Source organism: Ovis aries, chromosome 7 (assembly GCF_016772045.2).
Source record: "Ovis aries strain OAR_USU_Benz2616 breed Rambouillet chromosome 7, ARS-UI_Ramb_v3.0, whole genome shotgun sequence".
NCBI classification, from domain to species: Eukaryota; Metazoa; Chordata; class Mammalia; order Artiodactyla; family Bovidae; genus Ovis; species Ovis aries.
This window is the reverse complement of record NC_056060.1, coordinates 41,662,803-41,685,307: the sequence shown is the minus strand read 5'-3', so window position 1 is coordinate 41,685,307 and position 22,505 is coordinate 41,662,803. Positions and strand designations below refer to the sequence as shown.

At 41.2% G+C, this 22,505-nt stretch overlaps 3 protein-coding genes across 4 annotated transcripts in view; 2 read left to right on the top strand and 1 right to left on the bottom strand.

Annotated features, from left to right (window-relative positions):
• Nucleotides 1–8,808, bottom strand: part of ATL1 (atlastin GTPase 1) — a 78,488-nt gene extending 69,680 nt beyond the window's left edge. For both annotated transcript variants that reach the window (XM_027971738.3, XM_042252312.2), the window contains exon 1: nucleotides 8,657–8,808. In XM_027971738.3, the coding sequence (XP_027827539.2) occupies nucleotides 8,657–8,690 (34 nt within the window). In that variant the 5' untranslated portion in view covers nucleotides 8,691–8,808. The remainder of the gene's footprint in view (nucleotides 1–8,656) is intronic.
• Nucleotides 8,689–21,310, top strand: LOC121820086 (collagen alpha-1(I) chain-like). Its single transcript, XM_042253122.2, has 5 exons — nucleotides 8,689–8,829; nucleotides 19,979–20,114; nucleotides 20,234–20,288; nucleotides 20,539–20,994; nucleotides 21,201–21,310. The coding sequence occupies exons 1-5, from the start codon at nucleotides 8,689–8,691 to the stop codon at nucleotides 21,301–21,303; spliced, it is 891 nt and encodes a 296-aa protein (XP_042109056.1). The 3' UTR covers nucleotides 21,304–21,310.
• MAP4K5 (mitogen-activated protein kinase kinase kinase kinase 5) overlaps nucleotides 21,215–22,505 on the top strand; it is a 114,413-nt gene continuing 113,122 nt past the window's right edge. Inside the window, exon 1 of the mRNA XM_027971724.3 lies at nucleotides 21,215–21,417. Within this exon, the coding sequence (XP_027827525.1) occupies nucleotides 21,310–21,417 (108 nt within the window). The 5' untranslated portion in view covers nucleotides 21,215–21,309. The remainder of the gene's footprint in view (nucleotides 21,418–22,505) is intronic.

Genomic DNA, 22,505 nt, shown 5'->3' with positions numbered 1-22,505 from the left:
CTTCAACATCAGTCCTTTCAATGAACACCCAGGACTGAGCTCCTTTAGGATGGACTGGTTGGATCTCCTTGCAGTCCAGGGGACTCTCAAGAGTCTTCTCCAACACCACAGTTCAAAAGCATCAATTCTTCGGCGCTCAGCCTTCTTCACAGTCCAACTCTCACATCCATACATGACCACAGGAAAAACCATAGCCTTCATTAGACGGACCTTTGTTGACAAAGTAATGTCTCTGCTTTTTAATATGCTTTCTAGGTTATTCCTAACTTTTCTTCCAAGGAGTAAGTGTCTTTTACTTTCATGGCTGCAATCACCATCTGCAGTCATTTTGGAGCCCCCAAAAATAAAGTCAGCCACTGTTTCCACTGTTTCTCCATCTATTTGCCATGAAGTAATGGAACCAGATGCCATGATCTTAGTTTTCTCAATGTTGAGCTTTAAGTCAACTTTTTCACTCTCCTCTCTCACTTTGATCAAGAGGCTCTTTAGTTCCTCTTCACTTTCTGCCATAAGGGTGGTGTCATCTGCATATCTGAGGTTATCGGTATTTCTCCTGGCAATCTTGATTACAGCTTGTGCTTCACTTTCCAGCTCAACATTTCTCATGATGTACTCTGCATATAAGTTAAATAAGCAGGGTGACAATATACGGCCTTGACATACTCCTTTTCCTATTTGGAACCAGTCTGTTGTTCCATGTCCAGTTCTAACTGTCACTTCCTGACCTGCACACAGGTTTCTCAGAAGGCAGGTCAGATAGTCTGGTATTCCCATCTCTTTCAGAATTTTCCACAGTTTATTGTGATCCACACAGTCAAAGGATTTGGCATAGTCAATAAAACAGAAATAGATGTTTTTCTGGAACTCTCTTGCTTTTTTGATGATCCAGCGGATGTTGGCAATTTGATCTCTGGTTCTTCTGCCTTTTCTAAAACCAGCTTGAACATCTGGAAGTTCACAGTTCACGTATTACTGATTCCAAGCCTGACTTGGAGAATTTTGAGCATTACTTTACTAGCGTGTGAGATGAGTGCAACTATGTGGTAGTTTGAGCATTCTTTGGCATTGCCTTTCTTTGGGATTGGAATGAACACTGACCTTTTCCAGTCTTGTGGCCACTGCTGATTTTTCCAAATTTGCTGACATATTGAATGCAGCACTTTCACAGCATCATCTTTTAGGATTTGAAATAGCTCAACTGGAATTCCATCACCTCCCCTAGCTTTGTTTGTAGTGATACTTCCTAAGGCCCACTTGACTTCACATTCCAGGATGTCTGGCTCTAGGTGAGTGATCACACCATTGTGATTATCTAGGTCGTAAAGATCTTTTTTGTATAGTTCTTCTGTGTATTCTTGCCACCTCTTCTTAATATCTTCTGCTTCTGTTAGGTTCATACCATTTCTGTCCTTTATTGAGCCCATCTTTGCATGAAATGTTCCCTTCATATCTCTAATTTTCTTGAAGAGATCTCTAGTCTTTCCTATTCTATTGTTTTCCTCTATTTCTTTGCATTGATCACCAAGGAAGGCTTTCTTATCTCTCCTTGCTAGTCTTTGGAATCTGCATTCAAATGGGTATATCTTTCCTTTTCTCCTTTGCTTTTTGCTTCTCTTCTTTTCACAGCTATTTGTAAGACCTCCTCAGACAGCCATTTTGCTCTTTTGCATTTCTCTTTCTTGGGGATGGTCTTGATCTCTGTCTCCTGTACAATGTCATGAACCTCCGTCCATAGTTCATCAAGCACTCTGTCTATCAGATTCAGTCCCTTAAACCTATTTCTCACCTCCACTGTATAATCATAAGGGATTTGAATTAGGTCATACCTGAGTGGTCTAGTGGTTTTCCCCACTTTCTTCTTATCTGTAAGTAATGTTAAATATATATGGATTATGCTCTCTAATCAAAAGACAGTGGTATAATGGATTAAAAAACATGATCCAACTCTGCATTGTCTATAAGAGATTCACTTTAAATCCAAAGACATAAACAAGTTGAAAGTGAACGGATGGAAAAATTTAATGTTTCCAGTAAGCAAAGGAGAACAGGGGTGACTATATTAATATACAGACAAAATAGAGTTTAACTGAAAAAGTTTTAAAGAAACAAAGCAGGACAGTATACATTAATAAAAGGTTCATTACAGTAAGAATGTATAACAATTACAAAAATGTATATATCTAATAACAGGCCATCAAAATATGTGAAGTGTTAAGCTAGAGATTTCAATACCCCACACTCATAATGGATTGAACAATCAGACAGAAGATAAACAACGGAAAAGAGAATCTGAACATAGTAAATCAACTAGATCTAACAGACTTATACAGAACATTCTACCTAAAAACAGAATAGACATTCTTCTCAAGTACATATAGGACATTCTCTAGGATAGACCATATGTTAGACCACAAATTAAATCTCGGCAGATTTTTAAAAGACAGATATCATATAAAATATTTTCTCCAATCCACAGTAGAATGAAGTTAGAGATAAGTAACAGAAGTAAAATTAGAAAATTCACATATCTGTGGAAATTGAGCAGCATACTCATAAACACCCAATGAATGAAAGGAGAAACAAGAGAAATTAAGAAATGAAATGCAAATAAAAACCACAATGAGATACCACCTCACACCTATCAGGATGGCTACTATTCAAAAAAACAAGTGTTGATGAGGATGTAGAGGAAGTAAATCCTTGTGCACTGTTAATGGGAATGTGGCACAGCCACTGTGGAATACAGCACAGTAGCTCCACCAAGAAATTAAAACTATTAACTCCTATATGATTCAGCAGTTCTAGTTTTAGGTATATGTCTGAAGAACTGAAAGCAGGGTCTCAAAGAGATATATAAACACCCATGCTCACAATAGCATTATTTATAAATGATAAAATGTGGAAGCAACACAAGTGCTTCCTAACAAATGAATGGATAATCAAAATGTGATATATATATAGCCAATGAAATCAAACCAGGGTCTCCTGCATTGTAGGCAGATTCGCTACCAGGGAAGTCCCAAATGAAACACTACTCAGTTTTAAAAAGGAAGAAAATTCTGACATATGCTACAACATAGATAAAACTAAGTGAAATAATCCAGTCATAAAAAGATAGATATTTGATTCCACTTAAGATACTGAGAGTAGTCAACACTTATAGAGGCAGTAAGTAGAATGGTGGTTGCCAGGAGCTGGGAAGAGAAGGAATGAGGAGTTAGTATTTAATGGATACAGATGCTTTGCAAGATGAAAAGAACTCTGGAGATGAATGGTGGTGGAGGTGGTATAACAACTCAGTACCACTGAACTGTACACTTGAAAATGGTTAAGAGAGTAAATTTTATGTTATGTGTATTTTACCACAATTTAAAAAATGAAAAAGAGACATGCAAAAATTTAAAACCACATATTATAAGAGAAAACTATATAACTGAGATAGAGAAAGATTTCTTAAAATACAAAGAGCACAAACCATAAAGAGGAAAATATTAACTTGACTATTTTTAAACATGAAATTGTTTACTAAAATATACCATCAAGAGAGCAAAGTCATATCACAAGGTGGCAAAGGACAAATAAACAACAAAGGACTTACATAGTAAAAGGAAAAAAAGGTGACCTGACAAAAGACTGGCAAAGGGCAAACAGGTACAGAGAAGGAAATACTAATGGTTAATAAATGTATGAAAATATACTCATACCTCATTGATAATCAGAACACAGATTCAAACCATAGTGAGATTTAATTTCACATCTATTATAATGCCAAGTGTGGGGATTATAAGTAAACAAAATACTTGGTGGAAAATAAATATACTCTAAATTTCATTTATTTTAGGTTCTTAAAAATGTAAAGCTAATATATTATTTAGTGATAGACTGTTATATATACAAATATTTACACTATATATATATAAATGATATATACAAATTCCTGATATAAAATGATCAGGAAATAGGAAACACCAAATTTATGAAAGTATTTATAAGGAGATATTGCCATTAAGGAGCAGCTGACAAGTAGTGTGAAAATACTGATAAAGTTCTATTTCTTCAGCTTGGGAGTGGGGATTCACTGTTATACTTTTTAAAACTGAACATCTATGTTTCAGTTTTCTTTTGTATATACAGATATTTTAATAGAATAATTTTTATGTAAAAGAGCCTCTAAATTTTAAAATATCCAACTATTTTTTTTTTACTAAAATTTCTCACAATCTTTTTCCTGATGATCACAGACAGACTAGTCACTGGTTTCTGAAGATAAAGGCTGCAGAGTTTGAAATGGAGCAAAGATATAACCCAAGAGCCATCAAGACAAGATAAGCAGATATAAAGTATAATATATACATTAAAAAGTATATAATATACTTTTATATATAAAAAGTAAAGTATAACTCTCTATATATAAATGGTTATGAAAAAAGATATACGGAAGGCAAATTAAGTCAGAATAATCTGGAAGGGAGAATCTGTAGGAGAAGAACATGTATGATCCAATAGAAATTTTATTTTGTTTCAGGAGGAACAAGTATATAGAAAATGAGGTAAGTACACAGACACAGTCTCATTTCAAGGAAAACAGAATACAGCCAATTGGAAAAGAAAGATCTGGAAATTATTATAATCAAGATTTTTTTTAACCTTTCCTTAAATAACAAAAACCTAAAAATTAATTTTCAACAAATAGACATTTCCTATACTTAAGAGTGTGGAGAAGGAAATGGCAACCCACTCCAGTATTCTTGCCTAGAGAATCCCATGGACAGAGGAGCCTGGGAGGCTGCAGTCCATGAGGTCACAAGAGGTGGACAGGACTTTACAACTAAACCACCACCAACATACTTAATGTGAGGCTGAGTTTATTTAAAGAGGCAGGAAAAGCTGACACTAGCGGACACTCTATTGCAAATATTCTTCTTCTAAAGTAATATTGCACTGACAGTTTGTTAAATACAAAAAAACTCAAATTTCCATGTGGCATCCCGAGTTTTTAAGCAGCTGTAATTAACAAAAACAAATAAACTACGAATACACGTCTGTTTTGTTTCTGAGAGTATATAAACTCTAAACCCAACCCGAAAGACTGCTTTCTGGGCTACTGTTTCTGATGTTCATCTGTCTCCTTTATCTTCCACACTGGCATATTCTTTGCCTTCTTTTCTAGTTCAGGGAGATCAAGTTTATAGAGCATTGATTTCTTATACTAGCTTAAGCCTACACAGGTTTGTTGTGGCACCTACTGGCATTCTATTTTAATTCCTTGTCTTTATCACTCGGACCAGGTAAACAAACAACCCTAAATTTAAATCCTAGATATGTAACATAAATTATCGAACCTCTGGTAAGTTATGCTCTCTGAATCTCAGATTCCTTATATATCAAGATAAGGATAATAATGCCAATGTTTTATGAACTGACTTTTAAATGCTTAAATTTATACAAACTTTTAGTTCAGTATAGATTCAGGTACAGGTGGTGGGATTCTCAGTTTTGGAAGCCCAGACTTGCTTCCCTTATACATATGGGTATGATCCTCAAACACCACCCAACTCTGGGTGTCAGCAGAGATGCGTTTCTGTTTTCTAGCCTCCATGACCCTTATAAGGACCTAACAGGTCTTTGATCACTCAGACAAAAATAATATCTGTTACTGGTTCGACAGGGTCCTTATCTGAGTTTTAGGTCCCTTGTACACATTTTCCAGGTATCGCTCTTATACTTTTCTTGGAAATCCTGTATTTTCCAATTCTGGATAGTTGACCTTTCCCCTCTGCCCCATGATTTCTAATCTGTCTGAAAAATATGTATTTAGCTAGATGATAAGATCAGTTTACTGTCTTCTTTTCTAAACTATCACCTATGTTTTTTTCTCATCGGAGACCTCTGCATTCTATGAGGGCCTGTCTTCTCTATTGCCTTCACACCATGCCCCATTATACATAGAAACATTCCAAAGCATTATGCTTTAGAATATATAAGACAACTCTAGGTTTTAATCTCAGTTTTTAAACATACTAAATATTCTATCACTTTCACCAAGTTATTTAACCTACCTAAGACTTAGTTTTTTAATCTGTAAACAGGGACTATATCTTGACAACTTAAGAGGCTAAAAATCAAATACAATGATGCAGATGAATGTGTCTTGAAAACTACAATTCTATACAATATTGTATAAAAATGGCAGAAAATATTATCCATTCAGCAAAATACTGGTAATGAAATGACAAAAGGATCCGAAGTCAAACTGGCAGAGTTGGAGTCCTAGCTCTATTATTTGCCTTTTAATATGTAAATGAGGACTATAATACCTACTTTACATATTAGCTCAATGATGTTAGTTATTATTATTATTATTAAATGCCTATTATGTTAGGCACTGTACTAGATGTGGGTGATAAAATGAAATCAAGGCAGACATGGCTAACATATTTGCCAAAAACTTACATCTCCTACTCCATATGCTACATTTTCTAAGTCATGCCATGTACACTTGACAGCAAAGAAATATCTGAGTAGTAAAGCATTTCCACATAGTATAAAGATAAGAGTCCACAATTCCACAATCTCTTTTTATGAAATTTCCGGTGAACACAGTGACTATGGTATTTCTTTTTTTAATTCATCACTTGACTCAAAACTCTTCAGATGACTTCTGGATAAACTATCTGGAATACATTTCAATCAAATGTAAATAGGACAGTGTTTCTCAAAGTAACATCCAAAGATAATCTGCTTCTCAATAACCTAAAATGCTAATTGAAAGGCAGATTCCTAGACCTTATTTCAGACACAGATTCAAAAGCTCAAGCTCTGGCTGGAAGATGTGGGAATCTGCATTTCTAATAAGTTCCCAATGTGATTTTTATGCAAATCCCATTTGAGAACCACATTCCTAAGAAAGAAAAAAAACACTATGTGAGAAATTTGTAACCAAAGGAAACATGAAAAATTATGATCCAAAGCTTCCTGAAGAAGAAAAATTTTAGTCATCTGAATAAATTTTCACATGCCTGTCTCTTAATAGGGTTGAGTCAAGAGTGTACAGAGATTAAGACCAAAATTGACTTGAACATACACACCTGAACTGTGAGTGTTCAAAAAATTCCTATTTTGGAGGCCAAGGGAAAGGGAGGAGAAGGAGTGTTCTGAAAAAGTTTACCCATATTTCAGAAGAAGCAAACAAAAGCTGCCATTGCAATAGTTATGGCTACTAAAACTGGGATTTGGTGATATCAGATACCAGAAAATGGAACTGCTTTCTCTTAAACTCAGATAACTAAAGACAGATATCCCTGCGCCAGCCCCCCACATCTACCATAAACCTCTGATAATCCCTCAAATGTAGACTTCACTTATTTGGGAGTTAAATTGGTCCTGTGACCAATCAGAGGCAAGAGAAAATAGGATCTTTTGATGAAAGATACACAATTTTCATAAAAGGTAACCAAAATAACTAATTAAAATGTAAATTTATACCTCTCAATCTGATGGACAGTTACAGAAGAGCTATCAGAGACACTGAAGAAAGTCAGTGAAAGAGCTCTGAACTCCTAGTGTATGTTAACTTTCCAAGTAACAATTCAAAGCTAATGAACAAACACTATTCCTCTACCCACTATGCCACAGTGGTCTGAAGTCTGCTCTGGTGCTGATAATAAAATGCCCGAAGATGGCAGTGAGTTTGGCACTGTGACTGGAAGAAGTCGGGAGCCCAAAGAGGAAAAAGCAGCCCAACCTGCCCACACTACGGAGTCTGGAGCAGCAGAGCGGGCGGGGCTGCCATTTCTCCTGAATCACTGCACTCTCTCTTCTCCGCCTGCGTGAGCGCCGCCCACCCACTCGCGGCAGCGTGAACCCCCTGGGCCTAGTCTCTCCTTCCCCCTCCCCTCGGCCTGGTGCTGAATCATGAGCCCAATATCTCCAAAAGGTAAAACCTAAGAACAATGCCACCCTTAGCGCTGGCCTGAATGGGCACCAGGTTGGGGTGGGGCAGAAGGCTGGAAACCACAACTTTGACCCCCCTTTCTCCCAAATTCCTTACCCAACCCCCGGATTAAAAGGAGTGCTGCGATGCTATGGGATTCCCCAGCGGCGCCCCTTCTCCCGCCGCGGCGCTCGTGTTTGCAACGCCCAGACCTGGTCCCGGCGCGCTCCGCCTCATTGTTCCAAAGCTGCCCGCCAGCCAGGAGTCCAAGCCCTGCGAGGCCAGCGAGTTCGCAGCTCGTGGGGAAGGGGTGGGGGCTCTCCACTCCACGCCCCTCACCACAGTCCCCTGCCCGGCCTCACCCCTTCCTGCCAACCTCCTTTAGCTAAAGCCAAATAAATCATCGAGTCCCCTGAGGCGACCGGGTGGGTGCTGTCCAAATGCTGGGAGGAGGATGGGGGATGGGGGCGGGGGAAAGGCTGGCGTCTGCGGCCTGCGTGTGGCTGCAGCCTTCGCCCCTTCGCCCCACAGCGAGAGAGATGCTGCTTCCATGGGTACCGCTTGGCCACGGTTCCTCCCGCCCAACTGGGAGCCGCTCGGCTGTGGCCATCTCCCAGCCCTAGACGCTGGCGCCGAGCAGCCCTCAGCCCTCCTCGTTGCCAGAAGCCGAAAGCGGAGGGCCAGTCCCTGTGCAGGCTGCAGAAGTCACCATATGCTACTCACCCCAACTGTTTCTGTCCCTGCGGTTCTTGGCCATGGTGGTCCGCGGACTGGTGGCGGTGAGGCGCTGTCAGTGCTTTCGCTCCTCTCCCGGCTGCAGGTTGCTGGCGGTGGGAGGCTCTGTGCCCTCGCTGGGCGCAGTTCCCTCAGACTCTGAGGATGTTGCTGTGGCGCTGGTGGGAAGGAGTGGGGAGGAAAAGGGAGGAGAAAGCGGATGAACCAAGCTCAGCATCACAAGCCGGAGTTCACACAAAAACCAGCGTCACACCCTCCCTACCTTGGCCCACCCCCAGAGCCTGAAGACAGTGACAGACAATGTACTGCAACATTTTCGATGGAAAACACATACAAATAAACAGCACCCCCTTATACACTCTCAAAGAACTTAACAGCATTCTACAGTCAGAACTACGCAGACCAAGATACTGCATGATTCTGCATGTTCAAAAACCTGTTTCCTCAACCAGTTACATATGAGTAGAAATATGCTGGCAACATTTACATGGATGAAAATTTAAAATAATCTTAATTTATCTATCAGGCATCATTTCCTCCCTAATTTAAAAGCAAGGTCATGATAGTAAATAGGGTATCATGCATTTTTGTACCTGTATACTGAACAGGCCTGTCTTTTAAAATTGGTATAGTATACTTAGATTAAGAAGATCAAGACTTGGAGAAGGAAATGGCAACCCACTCCAGTATTCTTGCCTGGAAAATCCCATGGACAGAGGAGCCTGGCAGGCTACAGTCCATGGAGTCACCAGGAGTCGGACGTGACTTAGTGACTAAACCACCATATTAAAACCTCTCAGTTGGACTTCCCTGGCAGTCTAGTGGTTAAGACCCACGCCTCCAATGCAGGGAGTATAGGTTCCATCCTTGGTTAGGGAACAAAGATCCCACATGATGCACAGTGTAGCCAAAAACAAACAAACAAAAAGATCAAGACAAATAAAAGCTGGAGATTTATCATAATCTGTAACTAACTCCATGTCTAACGGGCAAAATTTCCACTTGTTTTACAGAGCTATCATATGGAGTTACATTAACAAATATTCTAAGTCATACATCATATTATGGAATAGCCTTGGCAATAAAGTTGCAAACAATTTTGAATAGAAAGCAAAAGGCAATAAATACTTTAATAAATATTCTCAATCACTCTCTTTTCACGAGTTCCTTCCTCTTTACCTATCAATTTAATTTTCAGCGTCCTAGAAACACTGTTCCTTCATGCTACCTGACCCTCAAGATACTGTCATCCCATTCCTCACCTCCTCACTCACTTTTCTCCTGAATCTGGCTGTTGACTATACTCTACACAGATCAGTTCTGTGTGGGTGATTACTGCTAGCTTCATAATTACCAGATCCTAGATCTCTGTTTATTCCCTCATTATAAGCCACTCTTCACTGTGTTCCCTCAACGTAATTTACTATATGATGGTTTCAGACAGGATCTCTATCTATGTTATTGATTCCCAAATCTATTCATCTAGTCTTAAGCTTTCTTGAGGAAAGAAAATCATCATTCCAGGGCTGAGTCTGTAATTGCCTAAGGCCAGCTTCACTTTTTTTTCCTACTGACACTTCAAAATCAGTATGTCAAAAACCAAACTCTCTCACTCACCACTGCCAAATCTTACGCAATCCTATTTCAGTTAATTGTTCTATGACCTCAGAACACTGTAAACCAAGTTTACATCATGGTTTTAAAGGGGACTGTCTTCAACAGAGTTGCATTCCATAAACACTAATAAGCCAATATAGGACGATAGAAATTATCTCACTCCATACCTACAAACCAAATTACTGAACAAAAACAAGCATGTTCTGCTTTTCTTATATTTCTTTATTATAATTCTCAGCTCACATTCCAGCCTGATAATCCCTTTCAGGTGAATCCCATTAGAAAGGAGTACAATAGGGACTTCCCTGGTGGCCCAGTGGCTATGACTCTGCACTCCCAATGCAGGGGGCCTGGGTTCCATCTCTGGTCAGGGAACTAGATCCCATATGCCACAACTGAAAGATCCCAAGTGCTGCAACTGAGACTCAGCGCAGCCAAATATACAAGTATTTTTAAAAAACCAAAACAACAAAAGAGTACAGTAGATTCTACCCACAAAAGTTATATATACAATTCAACGTCTATTCCTAATTGAAGAAGGGATTTATTTTTTAAAAAACTTTTCTTCCTGTTGTTAATAAGTAATCTGTGAGATAATACTTGAGACTGTGTGAATGTCTTGGCCAAGAATTTTGTATTCAATGGTTTTCAGCATCCACTGACATCCTTGCCTGAATCAACTTCAGATTTTAAAATACCCTTGCTTCTACATTTTACATTTAGTAGCTGGCATTTCCTCTCCCACCTTTGTTTGTTAAGTACCACTATCCACTTCACGAATTCATGTAATCTAAAGAAAAACTTTATTATTTAACCATCATTATTCTTTTGTAACGCTCAAATTATGGCAACCCACCCCAGTGTTCTTGCCTGGAGAGTCCCAGGGATGGGGGAGCCTGGTGGGCTGCCGTCTATGGGGTCGCACAGAGTCGGACACGACTGAAGTGACTTAGCAGCAGCAGCCCCTTCAAGTTAACACCTGTGTCCTTGTGACATGTTCTATTTGTCTTTCATCATTTCCCTTGTTTTATGGCACAAGAAAATGTTTCAAGTTTCCCTGGTATTTTTCCTGCCTCAGAACTAGTTCCACCAAGAAACTCAGGCTGCTTTTAATGAGAAAAGGAATTTAGAAACCAAGATCTGAGTGCTAGCTGTGTTCACTGCTAGCTGGAATTTCACTGTTTCTAAACTCTTTCAGTGGACACTGTTAGAACATGTTTATTTTTCAAAACTGTTAAGTTTAATCTACTCTAAAGAAATACCTCCAACAGTATGAAAATACATACAGAGTAATTTATTGAAGCATTTTTTGTTATTGTAATATATTGGAAATAAGTGAAATGCCCATACATAGAAAAATATGAGTGATAGTCACTCATTTCTGACTCTTTGCGACCCCATGGACTGTAGCATGCCAGGCTCCTTTGTCCATGGAGTTCTCTACACAAGAATACTGGAGTGGGTTGCCATTTCCTTCACAAAATGGAAAACTATGCAGCTATAGGAAAGAATTTTAGAAAAGATAGAGGAACCAGAGATCAAATTGCCAACATCCGCTGGATCATCGAAAAAGCAAAGAGAGTTCCAGAAAAACACCTACATTTGCTTTATTGACTACACCACAGCCTTTGACTATGTGGATCACAACAAACTGTGAGAAATTCTTAAAGAGATGGGAATACCAGACCACCTCACCTACCTCCTGGGAAATCTGTATGCAGGCCAAGAAGCAACAGTAAGAATTGGACATGGAACAATAGGCTGGTTCCACATAGGAAAAGGCGTACATCAAGGCTATATATTGTCACCCTGCTTATTTAACTTATATGCAGAGTACATCATGTGAAAAGGCAGGCTGGATGACGCACAAGCTGGAATCAAGATTGCTGGGAGAAATATCAATAACCTCAGATATGCAGATGACACCACCCTTATGGCAGAAAGTGAAGAAGAACTAAAGAGCCTCTTGCTGAAAGTGAAAGAGGAGAGTGAAAACGTTGGCTTAAAGCTCAACATTGAGAAAACTAAGATTATGGCATCTGGTCCCATCACTTCGTGGCAAATAGATGGGGAAACAGTGGAAACAGTGGCTGACTTTATTTTTGGGGGCTCCCAAATCACTGCAGACGGTGATTGCAACCATGAAATTAAAAGACGCTTACTCCTTGGAAGGAAAGTATGACCAACCCAGACAGAATATTAAAAAGAAGAGACATTATTTTGCCAACAAAGGTCCATCTAGTCAAGGCTATGGTTTTTCCAGTGGTCGTGTATGGATGTGAGAGTTGGACTATAAAGAAAGCTGAGCACCGAAGAATTGATGCTTTTGAACTGTGGTGTTGGAGGAGATTCTTGAGAGTCCCTTGGACTGCAAGGAGATCCAACCAGTCCATCCTAAAGGAGATCAGTCCTGGGTGTTCATTGGAAGGACTGATGATGAAGCTGAAATTCCAATACTTTGGCCACCTCACATGAAGAGTTGACTCTTTGGAAAAGACCCTGATGCTGGGAGGGATTGGGGGCAGGAGGAGAAGGGGATGACAGAGGATGAGATGGTTGGAAGGCATCACCGACTCGAAGGACATGTGTTTGGGTGGACTCCGGGAGTTGGTGATGGACAGGGAGGCCTGGCGTGCTGCGGTTCATGGGGTTGCAAAGAGTCGGACACGACTGAGTGACTGAACTGAAGTGATAGCAAAGAACACAGGGGCTTCCCTAGTGTTCCAGTGGTTAGGAATTCATCTACCAAAGCAGGGGACACAGGTTTAATCCCTGGTCCAGGGAGATCCCACAAGCCTTGGAGCAGTTAGGCCCCAGCACCACAACTGCTGAGCCCATGAGCCGCAACTACTGAAGCACTCAAGTCTAGAGCCCACGCTCCACAAGAGAAGCCACTGAAATGAGAAGCCCGTGCATCACAATGAGAGAGTAGCCCCTGCATGCTGCAATTAAAGAAAAGCCCTTGCACAGCCACAAAGACCCAGTACATCCAAAAATAAATAAATATTTTAAAAAATCACAGATCTTTATGAATTGATACATATTGATTTCCAGATTAATACACTATCAAATGGAAAAAAAAACAAAGCAAATATTCCACCTACCATATAAGAAAGAAAAGGATATTAAAAAAATATATCTGCTCATCTGTGCAAAAGAAATGCAGGGTAAACCAGAAACCAATGAGATCAGTTATCTACAGGAGACAGGTGGGAATAGGATGGAAGCAATGGGAGAATGGGAATAGGGTGGAAAGGATTAGGAGGGCTGATACTTCTCTAAGTGGAACCTTTTTATGTAGCCCACACTGTTAGAACCATAGTAATGGTTCACATTCTCCAAAATAAATAAGTAACTAAAATCAATCAGGATATGGGCAGAGGAGTGGAAGGAACTCAAAGTGGAATTACAAACAGTTTAAAAAAAAAAGTGAAACTAACTATATTACAGATGAATAACATAACTACACTGAAGCATTTTCTAAACCTGAGGAGCTATAGAAAATAGTATTTTGATTATATACTACAAGACTGAAGACAAAAACTGTACACAAGCATTGTTCTTTAGTTCATAATTTATTTTTCTTCTAGGACATACGTGGGTCAGTAATTCTGAAACTATTTGTGTATGTTCTAAAATTGAGTCAATACATGGTGGATAATCAGAGCCAGATTTCTTGCTTTTGGAGATGAAGTTATAATTAGGAAAGGGGAAGGATAGAATGAACCCTATGGTGTTGAATTGGAATCTGAGGTATCAGTATGATACAGTAAAAATACAAATAACAGAATTTTTTTTAAATGGGCAGAGGATCTAAATAGACATTTCTTCATAGAGGACATACAAATGGCCAAGAAACACATGAAAAGACGATTTAACATTTTTAGTCACTGGGGAAATGCAAATCAAAATTTAAACAACTACAATGAGACATCACTTCATACCAACCAGGATGACTATAATCAGAAAGAAAGACAATAAAAAGTGCTGGTGAAACTGACACTGTTGATGGGAATATAGCCACTTTGGAAAACAGTCTGGCAGCTTCTCAAAATTTACAGTTACCATATGGCCCAGCAATTCCACTCTTAGATATATGCCCCCTCAACAAATTTAAGTATCAGTTCAGTCGCTCAGTTGTGTCCGACCCTTTGGGACCCCATGAATCGCAGCACGCCAAGAACTCCCTGTCCATCACCAACTCCTGGAGTTCACTCAAACTCATATCCATTGAGTCAGTGATGCCTTCCAACCAACCATCTCTTCCTCTGTTGTCCCCTTCTCCTCCTGCCCCCAATCCCTCCCAGCATCAGGGTCTTTTCCAAAGAGTCAACTCTTCGCATGAGGTGGCCAAAGTATTGGGAGTTTCAGCTTCAACATCAGTCCTTCCAATGAACACCCAGGACTGATCTCATTTAGGATGGACTGGTTGGATCTCCTTGCAGTCCAAGGGACTCTCAAGAGTCTTCTCCAACACCACAGTTCAAAAGCATCAATTCTTCAGCGCCCAGCTTTCTTCACAGTCCAACTCTCACATCCATACATGACTACTGGAAAAACCATAGCCTTGACTAGATGGACCTTTGTTGGCAAAATAATGTCTCTGCTTTTGAATATGCTATCTAGGTTGGTCATACTTTCCTTCCAAGGAGTAAGCGTCTTTTAATTTCATGGCTGCAATCACCGTCCGCAGTGATTTTGGAGCCCCCGAAAATAAAGTCAGCCACTGTTTCCACTGTTTCCCCATCTATTTGCCATGAAGTGATGGGACCAGATGCCATGATCTTAGTTTTCTGCAGTGGCCACGAAACTGGAAAAGGTCAGTTTTCATTCCAACCCCAAATAAATGAAAGTATATGTTCATGCAAAAACTTGCACAGGAATGTTCTAAGAGCATTGCTTTTAGTAGCCAAAAGGTAGAATCAACCTAAATGCCAATAGCTATCAATGGATAAACAAAATGTGGTATATCCATAGAATGGAATATTATTTAGCCAAAAAAAGCTTCCTATTTAATGGAACTGTGACTAGGTTACCTGGGGAAAGTATCTGTCCCTTGGACACTAGAGCCTTTGATCCATCACACCCAGTGTTTTAGAGTCAAAGTTGTATGGACAAAAATTCAACTGAATTATTAGGAATAATAATAATTCCTAATAATTACTTACTTCTACCCCCGGTTCCTCAGTTCAGTTCAGTCAATCGATTGTGTCCGACTCTGCGACCCCATGGACTATAGCACACCAGGCTTCCTTGTCCATCATCACCTCCTGGAGCTTACTCAAACTCATGTCCATCGAGTTTCCATGTCTCTGGTTCCTAGGCCTGTGCATTCTGAATATGGGGTAGATGGCAATATGTATTGGATACTGACTTAAATCCTGTATTACATCCTCATAAGGGTTATCCCTCGGCCAACTGATCCTTCAGCATGACTGTCCTCTGTGGTATCATACTAGCTGCTTCTAAGTGATAGGTTTGAGGTAAGATCAGTTCACTTCATGCACGACTCCATTGCCATACTTCCCATGAGTTTCCTGCTCAAATTTAATGTTGTTTGCGATACATGGTGATGAAATAGTCCATGAATTGTGGTATAGTAGAAGTTTCCCAAGCAGGGACGGTAAGCCTATATCTGGACTATGTACACATATGACTATAGGCACTGGGTGTTATCTTATGACTTATAAATTGAACAGGGGCAGCAGATTCCATTGTCAAAAGGAAAGGTATATACTGGGGTGGCCTGAGCTAGTCTGGAAGGCTCAAATAAAGTACATAGACTAACTTTCATTTCTGCTTCTAATTCTTTGCCACCTTTTTTTCGAACCATATCTTTGAGTTCAAAAAACATAACACCCAGGACCCAAAGGGTCAGTAAGCCTGTATCTGGACTATGTATGTACGTACTATAGGTATGTACATACATACATAGCTACCCCATGACGATAAATTGCTCATCCCTCCATAAGCAAAAGGATTTGGTTTAATTAAACTGCCACCAGGTGACTGACTGGTCTGTCCAGGGAAGAGTACCTTACTAAGGGTCACTGAGGGGCTTCTCTGGTAGCTCAGCTGGTAAAGAATCCGCCTGCAATGCAGGAGACCCCAGTTGGATTCCTGGTTCAGAAAGATCCCCTGGAGAAGGGACAGGCTACCCACTCCATTATCCTTGGGCTTTCTTCATGGCTCAGATGGTCAAGAATCCACCTACAATGTGGGAGACCTGGGTTCAATCCCTGGATTGGGAAGATCCCCTGGAGGAGGGCATGGCAACCCACTCCAGTATTCTTGCCTGGAGAATCTCCATGAACTGTAGCCCACCAGGCTCCTCTGTTGATGGGGTTGCAAAGAGTCAGACATGACTGAATGACTAAGCACAGCACAGCAAGGGTCACTGCAAAGGCAAGTGACTCTGCTATAAGCAAGTTAAATACTGCATAGTGGCAGTAACCTTATTACCCTTGGCAAGCGGAAGTCCATGCCACTGAATTCCCTTTAGCCTCCATTCCTATTGCCACATGGCCCCACTGAACTAGGGTGACTGGGTAGAGGCTGACTGACATTCATAGGACAGATTATCTTTTATATCTGATTATTGGGATGGATGCCCTCTTATGGGCAGTCAAATGGTTTACAGATATTTTCACACTATGAGCCAATTTTGATATTCCATTCATAATGTATCTCCCACTGATTTCCTTATTTCTGATCTCTCCAAGTTATTGCCAACTTATTAATTACTCTGCATAAATCAGAACAGAGCCATACCTCAGGCTATCTTTCATTCCTAACACAGAGGACAACCAGATGTTCTATTCAAAACTGTGCCCTCTGGAAAAATTTCTCTTCATCTCTGTTTTGCAGGACCACTTCACTGTGAAGTAGGACCATAATTCAGTGGCTCTATGCTTCTAGTTGGTGCTGATACATCATCCAGGCAATTAATAAACCAGGCCCAAGCTTTTCCTTCTTCTGCTAAATGACCATGAGCCCAAAGATACGGTTCAAAAAACAGTGGCAAAGAAGTACGAGCAGGTACAAGTCCATGTACCTTATTCGTGCCTTCCAGACCAGCTCAGCCTTCCCTAGTATATACCTTTCCATTCGACAATGGAATTCTGCTGCCCCTATTCAATTTAAGAGTCATCAGAAAATACCTGGTATCTAAAGAGCAGTTTATAACACAAAATTACTTAGAATCCTGTAGTCAAGGTGTTCAGTATCTGCCAAGCCCTGGTAGCAAGCCAAGAGTTGTCTCTCAACTGAGCTGAATACAGGAACCCTGCTATCAATTCTCATATAAACTTAAAAACCACCCTGGGGATCAAGGTTACACATCAGATAATCAATTCAAACTAGATTTTTTTAAAAGATGTGCGCTGGGTTCCTCAACTCTTTTTAAAACGCCCATCATAATGACCAGATACTGATACTGAAAGAGATGCATGTTCTACTGCTCTCTAGAACAAAAGAGAAAATTCTATACTTTGAAAACATAGTTTTGGCCTCAACAGATAACTGAATCTCATTAGTAACAGAAAGAATCGTTTAAGATTAACTATTTGAAAATACAAATCATGATGGTAGCCAATGTCTTCCAATATTTAATTGATTTATAGTTAACAAACCTATAAAGCTCAACTACATCGTTACATTTTGCAACTAGCTTATGTTGGAAGATTCATCAGATTATAATGCCTAAGTCTACATGTTTCATATTAAGTTACTGTCCTTATGTTTTTTTGGTCACACTTGAGGATTTTACTTAGCCATTCTTTCTTGGTTAGTAAATTGTGAAACTTACCTAGGTAGAAGTCAAAAAATTTTATATCCCCCTGATTTTTTTCCCCTATATTTTGGCTGCGCTGTGCAGCATGCAGGAACCAGTAATCTAACCTGTGCCTCCTGCAATGGAGATGCGATGTCTTAACCACTGGACTGCCAGGGAAGTCCCTATGTCCCCCAGTTAAAAAAATTCATCCTTGGCTAAAATTGAAACCAGAGGCCAGAGATTATAATTAGCATTTTACTAAAAAAAAACTCTGAAAGAAGGGAAAAACGCTAAAAAGCATAGAGCAAACCATATAAGGTAGGTAACAGTAAAACATGTCAGATATTAAGACCCAAAGAATACATGACAATCATATCAAGTTATATTTATCTTATTCAATACCCTGGCATTGTAAAAACTGGTGGTCTGTAAGAAACTCTTGGGTAAGCTACAACTTTTTACTGTTATGTAACCTTCCATTTTGAAACCATGTGCTTAATTGTTAACGATGTAAAATTAAATTTATGCACTATGTTTATTTTACAGAAATTTAATGTGAATTTCTTTACTAACCATGTAATATTTAACACACAAGCTATGACTTCACTGACCTTGATAAAATTAACTAGTATTTAAAATTTTTTAAATTCTCTTGAAGTTAGTATAAAGCAGATGTTTTTTCCTTGGAATGGTTGTATTATGAGTAAAGTAATGATTATGGCAGACATTTCTGAATCACCACATAGAATCTTGACTTTTTCCATACTATCCAGCTCTGGGTTGATGGTCAAAGCGTATGTCTCTGCCATTACTGGCAACATAAAGTATGGCACTTCAGGGTCTTGATGAAGCCTATGACCTCAAACTTTTTATTGCCTCATTCATATCAAACACTGTGTTTCAAGAATAACATGCCTAAAAGATTGTCAGAAAGATATTTGTTTCAAAGAGGGAATTCAGAGTTTCCACTTTAGGAAGGCCCATGAGATAAGTTTTCTTAAACTCTTAGTAACAGGAAAAGATGCACCTCTCTCTTGATCAACTGGTTTATTATGATCTCAAAAACACTATAAAACTTTCTGCTTCGGCCAATTTGTTGTATTGTTCTGGTATCCCATTCTTCCTTTCTTTAACATCATACCTATTTCCTCATTTTTATCTTATGTTATAGAATGCATTTTCTGTATTCTGCCTCAAATTCTCTGAGGAGTAATGCAAGTATTAATAAATTATAGACTAGAAAAAGGATTAATGCTTATAGGGTCAAAGGGAAAAATAAGAATCTATGACAGTAAATAAGTACTAGGATACCAATAGAACATTTGAAAAGATTTTAAGTCATTGAAGCCAAAAGTATTTGCCCACCAAAACAAGTGCCAAGAAGCTTTGAAAGAAGGAACTGTTCTTCAACAATTTTTTCAATGCAGCAAACACATAGGCTTTGTCCATAGAACATGTAAGTCTGAGCTTACTTATGTTCCCTAAATAAGTGCCCTTTGTGCAGAGAGCACAAGAAAATACATATCTTCCCTGTCCTGTTAAGGTGTGAATTGAATTTCTACATTATGCAATTGATTACAATGACCAACAAGGAGTACACTGCCAAGAATGGAATTGAATTGGATATTCAAAGCCACAAGGCAACATCCACAACTTGCACTTTTGTGATTTTTCAAATGCATTGGCCAACTGTTAAACTGGCTTTTTTGTTCAAACCTTCACGGGGCTCTAGAAATAACTTTGCCAGTATACAAACTGGTAAGGTTATTTCTACCTTCAGAACAAGACCAGAACTGAAACCGCAAACAGCCTGCGAAATACCAGCCAAATTACTTCCCTAAACTCCTGTTCCATATTTTGTACATTGTGAAATATTTTTAAACCTCATATTTTGATAACCCTCTTTATAATCCTGTAAGATGCTTTATAAACACTCTCTTGGGTGTCAGAGGCAAAACCCTATCCTCTTCAAGCTGCAGACAGGGAGATATTGCCAAATCCGACGTCTTTCTTGTCCCGGGTCACATACTGAGGAAGCGGTAGAACCAGAACCAGGTTGTGGTCCCTAATTCTGTCTCAGCTTCTGCAAAGCTCCTGACTCAAATAAAGGAGCAATATCCGCATTGAGACACCGCGTGTGCCCAACTGGGATACTGGCCACTGAGACTTCCTAGGAATTCAGACTTTCAGAAATGTCTCGGGAAAACTCACAGAAGACAGGTTGCGCAGGTGTGTAGGGAAGCCTCAAACTGGTACCACTGGGAATGATTTGCAAAACAGGACGGTGCAGTAGGGTGTGCCGCGATTTAGTTAACCTGGCACTTCCCACCTCCTTTCCTGGCGCCCCACTGCCAGCTGACTCCTGGCCCAGTGCCCTCAACGTACCTTCTCTGAACTGGGCGGGGGCCGCGTTCCCGTCTCCCTCGTGCCCACCCTTCTCCCGCTACCCGTCACTCTCCAAGTTTACCTGACAAAGCAGGGGGCGGTTTAGCCGAGGCGCGTCCGCCCACGAATGCACCGGGGGCGTCCCTAACACCCGCGGGTGGGGAGCAGAGCCCGGCCCGGAGGGACGCGCCGGGCGAGGGGGCGCGGCGGCCCGGCCGGGAGAGTGTCGTGTCCCGAGCAGGCCTCAGGGCGGCACTCTGGCCCCGCGGCCGGCGCGCTCGGGCGGGCCTCTGGGCGCCCGACCCACGCTGGCCGGGAACGTGTCTCCCGGTGACGCAGCCCCGGGTGGGGAACGTGGTGCGGCGGCGGCGGCGGCGACGGTACGCGCCTCGGCCGCCCGCGAGAGGACGTGCGGTGCTGCGGGAGGCGACGGCGGTGGCGGCGCGGGACCTGGAGCGGCCGGCGGGAGCCGGGAAGCAGGACGCAGGCGCGGGCGAGGAAGTAGGTCCCGGGCGCGGCGCTCAACAAAGAGCGGGGCCGCCCCCCTGAGGTATCCTGCCGACCCCGAGCGCCCGCGGGCGGGCAGACCCGGTCCGGCAGTTCGCGGGCGGCCTGGGAGGGGGAAGGGCCGCGGCCGGAACGCGGCGGCGGGGCGCCAGGGACAATTCCAGGCCGGCTGGTCCGCGGTCCCCGGACGGGCGGAAGGGAAGGGGCTGGGCCGCTCGGGATTGTAGCCTCTGCTTGTCCCTCGTGCAGGCGGAGTTGCGGGCAGAGGCTCCATGTTGGGAAGCGGCGCCGCTCGTCCTCGTTAGCGGGAATCGGGGCGCCGCGGGCAGAGCCGGCGGGGGCCGGGCCCTGAGTGAAGATGGAGGCCCCTCTGCGGCCTGGGGCCGACATCCTGAGGCGGAACCCGCAGCAGGACTACGAGCTCGTTCAGAGGGTCGGCAGCGGCACCTACGGGGACGTCTATAAGGTGAGGCCGGCCGGACTCTTTTCCTGCGGTCAGCGGGCTTCCTGGAATAGGCCACTTTCTGGGGAGTATGAGGAGGGGGCAGGATGCTTTTATCATTGCATCTTGGAGATGCCGCGGCCGTGGTTCAGTGTGCTCGGTTTCAGGGCACCTTCTATTCACTGCTTGCTCTAATCGCTCCAACAAGCAGAACTAATCACACCTTTGCAAACTACCTTTGTACTTTTTTGTGGTATAAAGGCTGTTTTCATGCTTATTTGTGGTATCCAGGGGAGTTCGAATCTGCTTGGGGAGTTGCACTTGAAAATGTTCTTGTCTTAGCATGGAAAAATGCTTCCTGGAAGTCGGGAGACCAGAAAGTATATTGACATTCCGACATTTGCATAAGAAAACTTTTTGATGGATAATCGTGGTTTTAAAAGTCCTGTGAAATCCCTCCTCTTCAGTTTTATCTGTAAGCAGTCTAAAAAGTGGCTTGGGCACAAACATTATCTTATGTAGAACAATGCTTTTCCCGGCAGAAGTTTCGTTATTTGTATCAGGTGATTCCTTTTTCTACTTTAGCAGTTCCTCTCTTTGGAATTTATAACATCCCATGACCAAGAGTGGTTAAGAGCTGCTGTCCTTTTAATTGTACTTGTTTGCTTTATTTGGAACGAAAGATGAGGATGTTACTCTCAATTTGAGATTTGAAAAAACATAAAGAGACGCAAACCCGGTTCCCCAAGTTCACTGAGTTCTTGAAGGATCAAGATGAAAGAGATTGTTTCGGATTGTCTTATGCTTTTTGTTGTGTTTCAAAAAGGAATCTCTACTGCAACTCTTGTGGATGTATTGCGGGAAATTTTCCTGGATTTGGAACAGCTTTGTTTATTGGATTTAATCATGTTATGTATGCCATTATTCCAAGTAACACTCCTGCTTGTCCTTGAAACTGGCCTTGTGTTATATGGTTAATTAACCAGTAGAATCCTCTGGGGTATGTTGTTTTGCATAGGTGGTAATATGGAAGAAAATCATCCTTTCTTCCTAACTTCTGTTTTTGTTAATATCCTCCTTATTAATAGTAACAATTTGAGGTTGTGCTAAGA

Coding starts and splice junctions, on each gene's coding strand:
- LOC121820086 (XM_042253122.2), top strand. CDS start 8,689: ATGGTGGTCCGCGGACTGGTGGCGGTGAGGCGCTGTCAGTGCTTTCGC. Junction 8,830..19,978: donor AGGATGTTGCTGTGGCGCTG/GTGGGAAGGAGT, acceptor TAATCCTGTAAG/ATGCTTTATAAACACTCTCT. Junction 20,995..21,200: donor AGCGGGGCCGCCCCCCTGAG/GTATCCTGCCGA, acceptor TCCCTCGTGCAG/GCGGAGTTGCGGGCAGAGGC.